The sequence below is a fragment of the Quercus robur genome, chromosome 4, assembly GCF_932294415.1.
Source record: "Quercus robur chromosome 4, dhQueRobu3.1, whole genome shotgun sequence".
Lineage (NCBI taxonomy): Eukaryota > Viridiplantae > Streptophyta > Magnoliopsida > Fagales > Fagaceae > Quercus > Quercus robur.
The window spans coordinates 28,421,270-28,439,451 of record NC_065537.1 but is presented as its reverse complement, the minus strand read 5'-3'; the positions used below and the strand labels follow the sequence as shown (position 1 = coordinate 28,439,451).

Here is an 18,182-nt window from a genome sequence, read left to right as displayed (position 1 = left end):
CATATTACTTTACATTATACTGTGCTTATCATTGTTCTAACTTTACTTCCACTTATTATTTTGTTATATACTGCTTGGCTGGTTCTACTACCTTATTATTGTTCTAACATATTGCTTTACATTATACTGTGCTTATTATTGTTCTAACTTTACTACTTTACATTACTTTCACTATCTCATTAATGTGCTTTCGCCATCATCTATGCGTCCTTCCCCCTTTATGATATATATATATATATATATATAATTCTACAAGCAGGTTAAAAGTGTACATAAATGTGTACACGCACATATACACTCTTAACTTGCTTATAGAATTTTTACGATCAAGCGTGAACTTCAATTTTCAAACCTCAACAGCAAGAGCATGCCTTGTTGATAATTAAGAATGACATCTTACAAGGGACTTGAATTTGGAACTATTGCACCTATTACACTACGAGGTAATTACCCTTTAATGTAAGAGATATAAAATGGTTTAAAAGGTTGTGGATTTTTTTTTGTACTTGTAACCTTTATTTCTTGCTAGTGGATTTTTTAGGAATGGTGACCTGAAATTCATTTGGTGGGGTTTTACCTTTGAAGATTTTCTATTGTGATCAAATTGCCATGTCAAACTTATTTTCTATTGCACTCTATTTAGTTTGGTGATTTGATTATGCTTTAATCTGATTTAAATGTAATTTGATCTAATTAATCAACTTAAATAATTGGTTAATTAACTGGGGTAAATCTATAACCTAACAATATAGCACAACATACACCTAACAACAAACTATCAAAAACACAAAAAACACAAAAAGAAAAAAAAAAAAATGTTACCATGATATTGCGGAAGAGTAAGCTTCATCGTAGTAGTCATAAAAAGCATCAACAAGACTATTGAACAAATAATTTCCACAATAGTCATAATCCTCTTCCCATTTTTCTAACAATTTTATTAGGCCATAATTTTTATTCTCTAGTTATGCTTCTGTGCTTTTCTTTTTGTATTTGAACTTCTTCCACCAAAAATGTAGGAAACATTTAAAAGAGAGATAAAAGGTCTTTTGCCTCAACCTCTTGTAATTTTTATTTCATAAGGCGGAAAGGATGATTGAGGTCACTGGTTTTAGTGGTGGCATTAGGTGTGCAGGTCTCAACCTCTTGTAATTCGTCTAAAAATATTAGAGAATAGTGTTGGGTTAAAATATTGACCTTAGTTAATTAACCAATTACTCAAGTTGATAAATTAGATCAAATTACATGCAAATGAAATAAGGGCACAAACAAATCACCAATCTTAGAGTGTAGTGGAAATTAAATTTGACACAGTGATTTGTTTTCGAACGGAGAAAACGTTTGCAGGCAAAAACCCCACTGATTAAATTTTAAGTCACCACTCCCCAAAAATCCACTAATCAAGAAACAAGCAGTTACAAGTATAATGAATCTTACCTTCTAACTTATCCCAAAATACCAACCTACAGTTAAATCTACTAACCTATACCAGTATTAGCTTCAATGCCCAATTAGACTTGTTCTTGTAGAGACTTCTCTCTTACACGGATACTCGTATGTGACCAATTCATTATGAATCCTAGTTCGTGACTAATTCCACAGCAAGCCTTTTGATTGTTGTAGTTGATTTGCAGTAGTTTTACATAGAACTCCAATGAAATCTTTAATTGTTGGTACCAAAAATTTTGCTTGGTACAAAACTCAAAGGTGCATAGGAGTCGTAACAAGGTCTCTTTCTTTTGTTCTCTGAATTCACTAGTTCAAAAAGTGGAGACTAGGGTTACAATATGAAAAACTTTACAAAGCATTAGGAAACGCTTTAGGGATTTTTGTCCCTACTACCTTATTAATGGGCTCTTTAATAGGCTCTCCTATTAGGTTACAAAAATAGCCTCTTAGAATAAAATGTTGCAGGCTATATTTTGAAATCCTGTAGCTAGATAGATTGAGAGATATTGAGTTTCATTAAATCTCGATAGAGCGACATGTATTGAGGAGGTATCGGGACCTATAGATTTAGCTTTTCTTAAATAGTTTATTGAGAATTCTTCATGTCTTCAATAATACCATTTATAAAAGTACTTCATGATGTTCTTGAAATCATTTAGAACTACACAAAAATTATTTAAAATAACTACAAACTTTATCTTAAATAGTTACTAGTAGATGGGTGACCAAAAAGACACACGAACCAAATCCTTCTCTTAAGTTGATAGAATTACTTAACATAGTACTTTCATTTTACAAGTTTCATTAAATTTTTCAATAAAAACATATGCTAAGAGGTAATAAGGCTCGTATTCCCCCATTATATGACAAACCCAGCCTCTTGTCAATGTTGTCATACACCTAAGTGTTGAAGTGGGCCCATGTGTGTGGCTTGAATTGCCACAAGCACAAGTCAATTACCAAATATTAGGAGTCCAAGGCAGCCGACCTAACATATATCCCTATATATATGTTATTAGTTACGGCTATAGAGTGATTCCTAATAACCTAGCAAGTGCAGCTGTGTGAGACAATTCCTAAAAACCTAGCAGCAGCCGCATAAGGAGAAGAATAGTGTTTTCTTGTCTTGTGGGTGAGAGAGAGTTAGGTGTATTAGGATTTGGGTTTCTAGAGAGTGCTACTGTGCATTATTGTATCTTCCTATTTTTAATAGTGAAATTTCTTTGTTGTCGCTATGGAGGTAGGCAGTTTGCTGAACCACGTAAATTCTTGTGTTCTTTATGTGTGCTTGTTATTTAATTTTCGCTTGTTTACTGTTATTGATTTGAGTCCTGGGGTGCTATCCGCACAGCACTAAGAAATTTAAAGAAACTTGTAAGATGATAGTACTCAGTGAAGTAATTATATTTATATCGCGAGTAGAAAAATGTGACAAAAGCAGGGGCTATATATAGAAGAAAGTTTGACAAAAAGACTGTATCTGAGTGATAAAAAAAGGGTTTTAATAGGTGTGATATTTGTTAGTTATAAGCCTTAAGCCACATATTAAGTAAACCATAACAATTTAACAACTCTAGTTGAAAACCACACTAACTAATAAATGATTATAAACTCAATATTCTTATTGAAATGACATATATTAGTTTGGAAATGTTTTTGCAGTTTTCTGTTTTAAAAAATAGCTTTGTAAAAAATATATTTTACACTTATTCAGATGTTTGTATAGCATAAATTTACATTATTTATGACATTGTGCTTCTATTTTCTTAACTTGAGCAGGTTTTGGTGCAAGCCTTGGAGGGTTATCTCTACTTGTAGCATATGGTGGTTATACAAAGTGATAAAGAGAAGAAGTGAAATCCAGCTCAAGAAAAAGTTCTTCAAGAGAAATGGTGGCTTTTTATTACAACAACAATTATCTTCAAGCGAACACAATGTTCAAAATACAAAATTGTTCAATTTGAAGGAGTTGGATATAGCAACTGACCAGTTCAGTGAAAGTAGAATACTTGGCAAAGGTGGGCAGGGTACAGTCTACAAAGGAATGTTAACTGATGGAAGAATTGTTGCAATTAAAAAGTGCAACAAGTGGATGAGGGGAATCTTAAACAATTCATCAATGAAATCATCCTTCTTTCTCAAATCAACCATAGAAATGTAGTTAAGCTACTTGAATGTTGTTTAGAGACAAAAGTTCCTTTGTTAGTTATGAATTCATCCAAAATGGAACATTGTCCCAGTATCTCTATGAAGAAATCAAAGAGTTTCCATTAACATGGGATATGCGCTTAAAGATTGCCATAGAAGTTGTCGGAGCTCTTTCTTACCTACACTCAGTAGCTTCATTACCTATTTACCATCGAGATATAAAATCTACAAACATACTCCTTGATGATAAGTACAGAGCAAAAGTAGTAGATTTTGGAACTTCAAGAACAGTGGCCATTGACCAAACTCATCTAACGACATTAGTATATGGAACTTTTGGATATTTAGATCTAGAATATTTCCAAACAAGTCAATTTACAGAAAAAAAAAAAAAGAAAAAAAAGAAAAAAAGAAAAAAAAAGTGATGTTTATAGTTTTGGTGTAGTTCTTGCTGAACTCTTAGCTGGAGAAAAACCAGCTTCTTTAGTGAGAACACAAGAACGTAGGAGCCTTGCAACATATTTCATCCTTTCAATGGAAGAGGGCTTTCTAATTCTATTTGATATTCTCAATGCTAGAGTAAAGAATGAAGGTGATATACAAGAGATAACGGTTGTTGCTAACCTTGCAAAAAGATGTCTAGAATTGAATGGGAAGAGACGTCCTACAATGAGGGAGGTCACAAAAGAGTTAGAGGGAGTTCAAAAAACTTTTAATGGTCAAGAAAATTGTGAAACAATTTGATACTTTTTGAGTGGAAGAAACAAATTAATCCTTGTGATGATGTTTCTACATCAACACAATCAATTTTACTAAGTGCAACTGCTACATTAATGTACTACACTTAGACCCTATATTATTGAAAACATGGCATACTTCTTTGCTGCCTATAATATAAACATTTGAATCTATTTTAATGGTTTACAGATACTTTATATATATATATATATATATATATATATTTTTTTTTTTTTTAATTTAAAATTCATGACTGCACATGCTCTTAAGTCTTAACCTTAGTTAGTACGGTAATATTAATATTATATAATATTAATTTATGATTGGGTTTAAACTTAGAATCTCGCAATCACGGAATATATATACTTTTTGGCGGTTGCTAATTTCTCTACTGGAAATTTCAAGCCATGTTCCAAGTCAATTGGATCCACTTATCTTAATATCAAGCTAAATATTATCCAGTCTATTTTTTTTGTTAATTTACTTTAGTGTTTTATTGTGTATCGCGGGCTTAACATGATATAGTTTCGTAGCTATTCATATGAAGCCAAGTCTCTCACACAACATTTTACAGGGTAGTTCACTCAATGACCTCGACCCAATTTTTCAATCCCTTATTTAAGTGAGGATCCAAGGAAAACAAATTGAGTTTCTTGAGAATTTCCATTCATGGCATGTATGATGTATCATGACAATGTGGCACGTGCATGTGCCTAAGGTGAAAGTTACATACACATGTGACCTAAAATGTGTATTTAGAGAGCATTTCTAGCAGTATTTCTAAATTTTTACACTAAATGGAGAGTAAACAATGGCTTTTACCTATTGTCTATCTACTTTTTCAAATACACATTCTAACAGACTCTATTATTTATTTATCCTCATTTAAATGTTATTTCTTCACTTATTTTTATTACTATTATCTTTCTCAAAATCCAATACATTTTAATATTTTATCAACCAGTGAACACCAACCAAAACTCTATTGCATTTTTATCAACCATACCCTCAAAACTCAAATTTTCTCATCAATAACACCCATAAAACCTAGATTTTTATCATCAAAAACACCCACCTTTCATAATTTATTAGTCAATCATTTTAATTATTTCACACATTTCATTCACATGAGAGAGAGAGAGAGAGAGAGAGAGAGAGAGAGAGAGATGCTGAAAAGGAAAAAGTAGGTGGAGATCCACCATTGTTTAGATCAGCATCTTCTTCGTTCATTTTGGCCGCGATGGTTTGTCTTCCTTGTTATCCATAACTCCATCGCATTTGTCCTCCACTACTTTGTCCCTCTGCTAAAGAGAGAAGGAGAAAGAGAGGGCTTGAGAATTGGGATGAGAGAGAGAGAGAGAGAGAGATTAAATTTAAAAAATGGATGGATTGAATAAGTATCTTTAACCTCACATGTAAAGCAAAAGAGTAATTTCACTTGGAGATAACTATCTTAATTCTCACCACTGTATTATTAGTTTTATATCATCAAAGTCACCTTGATGTTGTAATGATCAAAGTGACTAGTCATAAGCCTCAATTGGACCACATGATTGAAAGCTATCATCAAATCAAGTTTTAATTGTCAAGATGCACTCTTAGAAATTTAGTTCGACTACATGTGATTATGATCAATTAATACTATAACCAATCAAAATTAATGATGTGTAATGATTTGATTGGCTGAAACTGCAACTTATGGTATAAGGTTCTGCATACCTGATTATTTAGAAGGTCAAACATTAATTATTCATGAGTAATTGGTGTAATCATTTTTTCTAGTTGGGATAATTAGGTCAAGATTTGGTGCTGATTAATTTTGAAATTGAAGTAACTGGGGCCAACTAATGTTAATTGAAAACTAATTTGGGGCCTATTAATGTTAATTGTGCTAAAACTATTATTTAAAGAAACTATCTCTACTCACTATTTTATGGAAATATCTCAGACCATTTTGAATTTGTAAGTGAGGTTAATTTTTTGAAATCTAGACATCTGGGGCTTCAAATTATGCACATGAACGAGGCAATTCCGATTAGAAATGAGTAACATATGATTTTTTGAAGTTGGCTCAGAAGGCTATGATAAGCACTATGGGATAAAAAACCAAAGTTTTAGCCACTTTGCTTGCTCACAACTCCCACCAACCTCCATAATTAATGCACTAGTATTCACTAAACTCTACAATTGGGTTTGGGTTCATGATTTTCTTTCATCCTTTGTCAACCCTCATTAAATGCTATTCCATTCATATTTTTTCCACTACTATTATATAAAACCCTTTCCTCCTTTATTCCAAAGCATACATAAATGTCCTCTCTTCTCCCCCTCTTGAGTTCTAGTGAAGTAGAATTAGTCTTGTCATATATTGGTCTTCTAAAGCCTCAAGATATTGAGCAAGCCTCACTCTCACTCTACATCTCCTAGTTCTTCTTTTCTACTCCACATTTAGGACCTCAACCAAAAGCCTCCTCGTCCATCGCGTGGATCTTGCATGCACGTATAATCCTATAATGTTAATTTATGATTAAATCATGTTAGTTGATTATTTAAATCCCTTGAATGTTCTTGATATTCTTAAATGTTGTTATATGTGTTCTTCGCACTAGCTTTGATATAAGCTCATATCCAAAATATGAAAAACATCTTAATTTCATAATTCTCCCAAATCCTTAAATTTAGGATATCACCATTCATGCACATTCACTAAAATTTATTTTTCAATCCAAATGTGACGATGAATAAATGGAATTATGGTTTAACACATGCACACACATTTAAATTCAAGCAATTTAAATTAAAGCAATGAACATTTAATATGTTGATTAATTGGATGATGTGACATGAATGTTGGTCATCATAGTCTAGAGAATAGTTTTCATCAGGCAAGGTGGGTTCCTAACACCTTCCTATCTTGTAACATAGCCTCCGAGTTTAGATCAAGGGTTAGTAGACCAATTACTTATCTATGTAATTTTCAATCTCTAGATCAAAAGTAGAAAATAAAGCCATATACTTTATCTTAGATTGTATCTAGAACCAAAGCCATGTAATTTCCTATGATTAATGTACATTCATTCTCAAATCAATAGAAAGATGAATTTTTTTTTTTTTTTCCTAAAAATTAAATAAGTGGGGACTCCATTTTAAACCCTTAATCTAATGGGAAAATATAATCAATCAAATCACCATTTTGAGAGACACCAACATGAACCCACCCATTCACATGAGTTTGTCCTAAATCAATCAATTCCAAATGGGCTAGGGGCGCGATCTCTCACAAGGAGCTACAATACTCCCCACACTAAAAGAGTCACTGTAGCTTCTCAAAATATTGTAGGCAGGAAAGGCTATTGGAGCTTGATTTTGGGTCTTTAATCTCTAAAATAAAAAGAAAAAGGTGTTTTGAGAGATTATTGGAGGTGCTTCACTAGTGTGATTGTTCCTATCCATATTAGCCAGGGATCATGGTCTCGTTGTGCATATGGCATGCACCATGTGGGAAGCTATAACACTCCCATGCACTATATGTAGAACACTATTGGTGCATGTATAGACACCTCATTTTGTATCCCTTATGACTTAAGCCCCTGTTTCCTAATGACGATAGCACTAGAAGGTCTAGGACTGGTTTAGGGCATGGCTTTGTAAATTGTTTAGTTGAAGGATGTTTTTGGAAGAAAAAAAACCTTAATCAAAATATGGAAATTAAATAAACATTAACAATTAATCTAAATAGAGTCAAACATAATCAAATAACATATGAAAAATAATTAATTAAATAAATAAAAGATTTTGCCTAATCTGGGTTCAGGGTGTGTACATATACTTAGCCATGCATACACATGTTCGAAAACATGCATACACATGTTCAAAAACACGCATGTACATACTCGAGTATGCAAACGTATCCGTAGCACAGAAACTGTAAAAATCACATTTTTATTGAATTAATTGCATACTTGAGTTTAAATCAAAGAGAAAAATAATACCATACATGACAAAAATACTAAAATAAACATGGAAAATAAATAAACATTAACAACTAACCTAAACAGAGTCAAACATAATCAAATAACATCTGAAAAATAATTAATTAAATAAAAATAAGATTTTACCCTAATCTGGGTTTGGGTTGTGTACGCATGTTCAAAAACATGCGTGCGCATACTTGAGTATGCATATGCATCCTTAGCACGGAAACTATAAAAATCACATTTTTGTTGAATCAATTGCATACTTGAGTTTAAATCAAAGAGAAAAATAAGATAACACTAAAATAAACAAATAACTACATCATGGTCATATTAATATCACAAAACAAATATCATAATCTTCAAGCAAAGCATATGTGAATACTTCCATTTGTTAGAACATATTAATTTGAAATCTAAAGACATGAATAAAAGAAAATACTAAACACAAAGCAAATTAAATCACAAGGTCAGATTCAACAACATCAATAAAATATCGTAATCATTAAACTAAACAAGAACAAACTCACAAATAAATTAAAACAAGATATTCTTGTGGTTCTTAGTTAGTAAATTGAGAAATTATGGAAAGAAGACTCGCCTTACTTTTAAGATCACAAATTTATAGTTTGTTTAACTAACCCCTTAATGCCTACAACACAAAGAGTAGGTTGAGAGGACAAGAATAATCAAAGAACACAATAGAACTTAGTAATCATAACTTGAGAACAAAAAGGTTTTGAAAAAAGTTTTGAGAACAATGTTAGAAACCAGTTTATGCCTTAGTTTCAATGCTAGAAAGAGGTGAAAAGAGAGAATAGGGTTTAGAAAGCGCAAAGAGGCACTCTTTCTAGCTCACCTTTTGATCGGAGATAAAAGGTGAGTATTTATATGTGAAAATTAGGGTTTTTAGGGATTTTTAGAGGTTTTGGACGTTCCCAAGGGTTTAGGAGCTAGTCCACATCAAAAAAATAATATTCTGAAAAACAAGGCTGTGTATGCACTGTTGCCCCATGTGTACGCATGCATCCCAAATCCTAATTCCTAACAACTCTGGTGGCTCGACTTCAAACGGTCATAACTTACTCAATATAAATCCAAATTAGAAAATATTTATGTTCAAATTGAAGCCCAGGATGTCTATTTTCCAATGAAATAGACCTCACTCAAAACTTCTTTTTGGTTAAAAAGTTGTGGTCAAAACATTGAGAATTTTTCATATTTTAGCATCATTTTCAAAGAGATTTGAGCATTTTTGAGTTGTGATTACTTTCAAAATATTGTGATCTTTCTAATTACTCTTGGTTGATATATGTCAAGCTCATCATTAAGACTGGTGACCAAAATTTATTAACAAATACAAAATAAGGCGTCTACGCTAAGTTTAATTCCTGTGAACTTAAAGTAGATAAAAATGTGTTTGTAACCAAAATATAGTTCCAGGTTTTAATTACATGTAGAGGAGGTGATAGGTGTCAATACCAAATTTTTTACGGCTTTCATTTATGTGCAAAAATTCCAGTTCAAGCCTTAAAAGTTTATTTGGTTAAAATGAAATGGAATTTGGTGATTGGGTGAATTTTAGGATAATTTGACCGTTGAGCAACTTGGTGAAAGTGACGTAATTTTGAGATTTTGGGTTTCTAACCCATCAGATTAATTCACTCAATAATCAATTGGGAAAAATTAATTTATTTATTGTAATCCCTAAAATACATTTTTTTTTGGAATTTTAAAAACGGAAAATGAAAATTTTGCACTTAAATCGACAGTGGAAAAAAAATTTAAAATTGCAAATTAGATTTCATTTTTTCTTTAATTTGAATCACACTTGGCCCAAGGTAAAGCAAAAAACATTTCTTAAAAAATGATAATTTTTCATACATTTTTGTGAAATTTTGGGTTTCTGTATGAATTAATATTACTTTGGACCATTTAGTTAAAATTAATTCATCGAGTTATGTATCAAATACATCTTCTTCTGTGTAGGTTATGGCTATTATGTTAAGTGTTTCTATCGTTAAGTAATGTTGTAATAGTGCATTTAATAAGTTATATATTCTATTGATTATATTGTAAAAAAAATTATTTTATTTTTGTTATTTTATAGTTTTATATTATCACTAGTGTTTATTATATTCGTAAATATATTGCGTAGTGTCTACTAGAAAAAAAAAAAAAATCAGTTTGGGTTTTAAAAAAAGTTATAAAATCTCAAAATAGAATTTCTTGATATGTTTGTTATTAGAAATTTAAAAAAAAAAAAAAATAGCCATCACAAATGAATAAAACAATTGTCAAAAACAGTTAGAACTTGGAAGATAATGAAATACTAGAACAAAAGTTTAAAAATGAAAATAATTGTAATGACTTTAAAATATATAATATAACAATCATTGATAATATAGAAAAGATAAGTTTTTGTTTAATGCATTTGGTGATCACAAATTTTTTATATGAACAATTGTTATAGCCTTTTACAATTTAAAAAAGATTTTTTTTTTCAAAATTAAAATTGTTAAAATTTTGCTGTAGATTACTTTGATAAGACATATTATCAAATGAAAATGAGGTGTCAATAAAATCTAAATACAAAAATTTCATTAGTAATTTTGTATTTTAAAAAACCAAATACAATATGATTAATTACATATATGAAAAAAAAAATCAATTTTTAAGTTATCATCTAACTTATTGAGCCACCCTAATTAGAGTTTTTTTTTTTTTTTTTTTTTTTTTAGCCGCCCCAAAATGTGAAATTGTAAAAAAAAAAAAAAAAAAAAAAAAAAAAAAAAAAAAAAAAAACTAATTGTTTGACAAAGCTAGTTCATGTTATTGGACAAAGATGTATCAATTAGCAAGTTGGCTTCATATTAAAAAAAAAATTAAAACAAAAAAAAAAAAAAAAACACTTAGTAGCCAACCATAAATGTGAATAGACATTGACTTTCCATCTAAGTCGTTATAATGTCGACATTCTTTCAACACTTTTTGACGTTTACTCTTGAGAATTCCAATTTCATTTTACCGACGAGATCATTAAGGGTGTGTTTGTATTCGCGTTTGCTGCGTTGCGTTTCACTTTCTACGTTTTCTCCCTTTTTTTTTTTTTGTTCACGCGTTTTCCCCCTCACAAGCGGCTACTGTTCATGTACTGTACATAAACAGTAGCCGCAACATTTGACCAGTTTTACGTGAACAGTGCATTCGTGCACTGTTCACGGACCCACAAATTTCATTTTTTTTATCAATTTTTTCATTAAAAATGGGTCCCACGATACTATTCACACATTTAAAATTTATTTTGCTACAGTGTTTTCAGTTTTCAGTTTCAGCAAAATAAGTTCTATCCAAACACACACTAAATCTTATTTCCATAATCAAGGCCGGCTCAAGGCCTAGGCCTAAAGCCCTACCAAAAAACAAAAAAACTTTTAGGAAAAAAAGTTTTATTTTTCATAGTTAAAGGCCTAAATTTTTATAAAACTATATATACATTTTCTAAAGGTTGTACATTTCTTTTTATTAATGATGTTAAGGATATTACAAATTTTACTATTAGCTTACAAATTGTCATGTTATTAATCACAAAAAAGTGATATAAACATTCATTAATTAAGTGCCCGTTTGGTTCCACATTTTCAGCTCAAAAAGCGCTTTTTGAAAAAAGCCAGTCCTAAATTTGCGTTTGGTCAAGCCCAAAACGCAACTTTTATCAAAAAGTTGCGTTTTGGGCATAGAGCAAAAACGCGGACAAACGCGAAAAATTTTATGGACCTCTGAGGGTCCATAAATGAAAACGCGCAGTGCGCGTTTTGGATGGTTACCGTTGCTACGGTAAAATTACGGAAATACCCATTCAATTAGAACATCAACTCTTTCGGAAACAATAGATCAAGAACAGAAAAAAAAAAAATAGAACAGCTCTTTCGGAAGCAGCAGATCAAGAACAGAAAAAAAGAAAAAAAAATTTAGAACAACTCTTTCGGAAACAGTAGATCAAGAACAGAAAAAAAAAAAAAAAAATTAGAGCAACAACTCTTTCGGATCAACAGCAGATCAACAACAACAACAAGAAAATTAGAACAACAGCAGATCAAGACCCTCCGGCGGATCAAAAAGACTGACGAAAAAAAAAGGGGAGGGAGAGATTTACCGACCATCCAATCTTCCCGATCATCCAATCTTCCCGATCATCCAAGAACAAGAAAAAAAAAATAGAAAAAGAAGAAGGAGAGCTGATTCCTTCATTCGTTTCGAAGTGCTAAGAGAACAAAAAAAAAAAAAAAAAAAAAAAAAAAAAAAAAAAAGGAAGAAGAAGAAGGAGAGCGACTGTTCTGGCCTGAAGTGCTAAGAGGAAAAAAAAAAAAAAAAAAGAAGAAGAAGAAAGAGAGCGACTGTTCTGGACTGAAGTGCTTAAGAGGGAAAAAAAAAGATAAAAGAGTTGTGGAATGAATGTTCTGGATGGTGCTGGTGTGGTAGGAATAAAAGAGGAACGAAGGAAAAAACAAAAGAAGGAAAAAACAAAAGAAAAGAGTGTGGGTACGTGGGTGGAGGAGAAAAAAAGAGGGGAAAAAAAAAAAAAAAAAAAGAAGAAGGGAAGGAGAGCCCACGTGTGTGTGTGTGTGGGGAGAGAAAAAAAATTATATCACAATATTTTTACAATAAATCTTAAGGTAGGTTATTATTAGCTAATATTGGTAAGAAAAAAATAATTTTTTTAGAAAGAGAAAAAAATAATTTTAATAGTATGTTAAAATTAAAATTAGTATCAATTTTTATCACAATATTTTCACAATACTTTCATAATAAATCTTAAGTGGTAGGTTATTATTAGCTAATATTGGTGAGAAAAAAAATATTTTTTTTAGAAAGAGAAAAATTGATTTAAGTATGATGAAATAATTGATTTAAGTATGAAACAAACTCACATAAAAAAATAAAAAAATAAAAAAGTATGAAATAAATTCCCTTATATATACATTGTCCTTTTTGGTCATTTACCCCTCAAAAAGCAACTTTTAACAGTTTTTACCAAACACTTAGCTTTTTCATTATGCACTTTTTAACAGCTTTTACCAAACACTCAGCTTTTTGAAACTCCACTTTTTCATTATGCACTTTTACAAAACTCCACTTTTTTATTATGCACTTTTTCAAAAAGCTGAACCAAACTCACCCTAAATTGATGAAGTTCATCAATGAGAGACAATGTCACATTATATTTTGAACATTTTATAGTACTTTTAATTAGCGCATTTTTCTTTTTCATTTTTATTAAGACTCTCAAATTACGAGATCAATAGAACCTTAACTCAATTGAAACCCTAAAATATTTCAAAAAGATGTTGCAAATGTGTTAAATCATCAATTATGGATTAATCTCCCCTGATAGTTTGAGACTTTGATTTTTGTAAACTAATATTCTACAAAATCACACACCAAATAATATCTATCTCTCTCTCTTAAAATCAAAATATAAAATTAAAAATTAGATTACAGTTTTATTTAACTATACATCGTCTTATATCCAAAATAAAGTATCTCTTTCAATCGCAATATATTTTTATTTTTTTTATTAATATTTATAATTCAACTATGATATTCAATTCTCTATATGAAATTAAAATTAGTCTAGTTGGTATTATTTATGTACTTAATATATCAAATTAACCTTAATTTGATTAGTATTAAATAATTTTGTTTAATTAATATTTACATATTAAATGTCCCACATAAATTTTTCGCTTTAAATCTCAAATTATGTTGGGCCGTCCTGTCCATAATTATAGTATTTTGTTACTTCAAATACGGATTCTTCAGAAATTACAAATCTGCTTCCTAATTGAATTGGATGACATCATAATTTCTTCATCATTAGCAATGTTAATAGTAGAATTATGGTCCGTTTGGATACAGCTAAAAACTGAAAACTAAAAATATTGTATTAAAATAATTTTTAAATATATAAATAGTATTATGAGGTCTATTTTTAATAAAAAAATTAATAAAAAGTTATATTTTTAGGTCCATAAACAATGATAGGTACAATATTCAGGCGCTGAAAGGCAACAAAATCCACTTTTAAAAAAATAATAATAATAAAGGACTGAAACGCGTCAGAAAAGGACTGAAACGCAGACGCGTGCAGCCCAATCCAAACGTGACCTAACACTATTCTACCAACCCAATTAAAGTACGAATTGACCAATTTAACCCTACAATTCTCATCAACACCCTCACCCGCAACGCCAAAAAAGTGAAACAGGTGCACCTATTTTCGTAATTTAGCATCTAAACATTCCTTTCTGAGTTTTCTTTTCCCAGTGGCTACAGAACTCAACACAAACTAAACAAATGCTAATTTTCTTTTCATGGTACTCTTTTTCACACTTTCTTTTCAATCACAAACTCTCTTTTACTCATTGACACGCACACAAACACTACATATTAAATCCCCATTCCCTTTTCATGTTCTTCTATAATTCCTTCACACAATGGCCAAACTTCAACCACTTCTCCTCACACTCTTTTGCGTTCTCCTCCTACTCCCTTCCTTAGCTTTTGGAGATTGCACTTGTGACACCGAGGATGAAGGACGTGACAAAACCCAAGCTCTCAAATATAAACTAGCTGCTATTGCTTCCATTCTTGTAGCGGGTGCAATTGGGGTTTGTATTCCAATCCTAGGAAAGACCATACCGGCTTTGCGTCCCGAGAAGGACATCTTCTTCCTCATCAAGGCCTTTGCTGCCGGCGTGATATTGTCGACCGGGTTCATCCATGTTCTTCCCGATGCTTTCGAGAGCTTGACGTCGCCGTGTCTGAGTGAGAGTCCATGGCAGGATTTTCCATTCACGGGGTTTGTGGCCATGGTGTCTGCCATCGGAACTTTGATGGTTGATTCCTTTGCCACTTCGTATTATAAAAAATCTCACTTCAACCAGGATCAAAATGGGGTTGGAGATGTCGAGAAGGAAGGAGAACATGAGGGTCACTTACATGTTCATACACATGCAACTCATGGTCATGCTCATGGTTCCGCTTCTTTGGTTGACAACAATTCGGCTTCATCTGACCTTGTTCGTCATCGTGTTATATCACAGGTAATTTGAATCTTTTAAGTTCTTAATCAATTTATTTAATCTCACATGGTATTTTCAGCCTTTTAAGTTGTTTGGATAAAATCAAAATTTCATCAAACAGTTTGCGTATAAGAGAAAGCTTTGGAATTTTCCAGTTCTTTTTATAAGTTGATTTTTGTGTTTCTTTTGAATATATGTGTTTGTATGTTTCTGGTTCGGTTCTTGGATGTGTTGTGATTATTTTATTTTATTTTATTTTTCACAAAAGTGTAAATCCTGTTTTCATCAATTTGCATCGGAAATTATATTATCGGAAATTATCTTAGTGACACATTTAGTCATGTTTATTATTTTACTATGGTAATTGTGAATTATTGATTTTGATTATGAAATAAATGAAGAGTTAGTACTGTTTAATTATGCTTCTGATTACATTTAGGTTTTGGAGTTGGGGATTGTGGTACATTCAGTCATAATTGGAATTTCACTGGGTGCTTCTGAGAGTCCCAAAACAATAAGGCCTCTTGTTGCTGCACTCACCTTCCATCAGTTTTTTGAAGGCATGGGACTTGGTGGATGCATCTCTCAGGTAATATCACCGCACATGTCATTTATTCTTTTCGCAAATATAAAATCTGTACTAATTATTCGTTTTGAAGAGACGCGTTTTAAGTTAGGTTTTTGATTTTTTGGTTGACTTTCATCCAACTTTTGAATAACATTGAATTAATTTTTTTGTCTAATTTTTCTACTCATATTTGGCAAGAGTATTTTTCATGTGTTTTGCAAAATTCCTTACTTTAATTTCACGACTCTTATTTCTGATAGATGTTGGACTTTTATTTAAAAACAAAAAATTACTGTGCACACTTGGCTCCACAAGTACAAAGTTTATTTGGACGAGGGTAAGAGTCGGGGTTTAAATTTTCAGGGAATAGTTTCATACACATATACATTTAATTTAACTTAAAGTAGAATTTCTATCATGTATATGGTAAGAGTCCGGGTTTAAATCTCCGGAAAGGAGTTTTATACACATATACACTTACCTTAACTTAGAGTAAAATTTCTATCATATATAAAACAAAAAAAAAAAAAAAAAAAAAAAAAAACGTTTTCACCCGACTCCGGTACCTATCTAAATGCTCCCCCTAAAAAAAAAAAAAAATGCTCTTATTTATGCAAATGTGACATCATCGGGTAATTTTTATTTTTTGTGCTGATTAGGAAGTTCACTCACAAATTTACATAAATGACATTATCTTATTAGTTGGGAGGACCACATCAGTAGTCCTCCTGATGGACCTAATAATTTCTTCTACTTAACCTACAATGAAAAAACTCTATCCATAATAAATTTTGCATGTGTCCAGTGAATATGTTCGAAGAATAGTATGTGACCACTAGAATATGCTCCAAGAATTTTATGTATATATACTAGAGTAGCTTCCTATTCCAAATACATTAGTTTGATTGTTAGTTTGTTTATCACTCTGTTTATGACCACAGTAGTGGAATCCTTAGTGGAAAAAAAAGTAGAAACACTATTGGAAAAATTAATCCGTATAACATGTTCTTGTACTTGTGTGCATTTTATAGGCAAAATTCAAGAATAGAGCTGTTGCAATTATGGCGACATTCTTCTCTCTTACAACCCCCGTTGGAATTGCAATTGGAATAGGAATATCTAGTGTTTACAATGACAACAGCCCCAATGCTCTAATTTTTGAAGGGATTTTTAATGCGGCATCAGCCGGGATCTTAATCTATATGGCGCTTGTGGATCTTCTTGCAGCTGATTTTATGAACCCAAGAGTGCAAAGCAAGGGAAGGCTTCAAATAGGAACAAACATTTCACTTCTTCTTGGGGCTGGTCTTATGTCTCTCTTAGCCAAATGGGCTTAACCTTGTCGTAATGTTTTCTGGAATATTTCTCTTTCTTTTCAAGGCCTTTTTTTTTTTTTTGGTGGTACAATAAAAATGGCCCAAAAATATGCAAGATTTCGAACCCGGAATTTTAATTCTTTGTTGAAAATTTGAATTTATCCAAACAAAATTAAAATGGATGGAAATACTGTGAATTATCTTTTGGAAATTTCAGGTACTAAAATTAAACTTATACCAAATTTCAGGGAAAAAAAAATGTGCAGTTTACCCGAAATAAAAAGATCAAGAACTCCAAAGATTAAAATTACTTGCAATATGACCCGATGTAGATGAATTGTTAACCAAAGAAGCAGAACCATTAGCATGACGATAAGTTGCATGTGTATGAATGACTTTCTATCCTTCTCCATATCTCCAATCCAATGTTAAGCCTTGTCGAGGTGAGATTTTTTGCAATACGAAGTTGCAAAGGCACCAATCAACGAGTTCTAAATTCTAATCATGGACAACATCGACAAAAACTTATTCTCACTAAGACACAGTGATGTCAAGCTCTTGAAAGCGTGTGAAAGTACATGGATGAATGAACCTGGCAGTTAAAATCAAACCAACAACAAAGGCTTTGATTGTAATGAGGATGTCCTTCACGGTAGGGTGGTCTTTCCAAGTATTGGAATACAAACATCAATTGCACCCGGTACGCGTAATAGAAGCCATTGCAAAAAGTTTATATTTGAGAGCTTGGTCCTCAAGTGCACTATGTAAAAATTTAGGGTGTATCTAAACTTTGTAATTTGCAATTTACCCAAAAAGAGAGAAGTATAGATGAGAAGTGTTATTATATTCATACATTTTTACAATACCTTTACAATAAATCTTAGATGAAAAGTTGTTATTGACT

At 31.5% G+C, this 18,182-nt stretch overlaps 1 protein-coding gene and 1 pseudogene across 1 annotated transcript; both read left to right on the top strand.

The window, feature by feature from the left end:
- Positions 1 to 3,172: 3,172 nt before the first annotated feature.
- LOC126721693 (wall-associated receptor kinase-like 10) lies at positions 3,173 to 3,980 on the top strand (annotated as a pseudogene).
- A 10,721-nt stretch (positions 3,981 to 14,701) lies between these two features.
- Positions 14,702 to 17,460, top strand: LOC126721070 (zinc transporter 8-like). Its single transcript, XM_050424067.1, has 3 exons — positions 14,702 to 15,415; positions 15,834 to 15,983; positions 16,994 to 17,460. Exons 1-3 carry the CDS (start codon positions 14,807 to 14,809, stop codon positions 17,297 to 17,299), a joined length of 1,065 nt encoding a protein of 354 aa, XP_050280024.1. The 5' UTR covers positions 14,702 to 14,806; the 3' UTR covers positions 17,300 to 17,460.
- Positions 17,461 to 18,182: the final 722 nt, after the last annotated feature.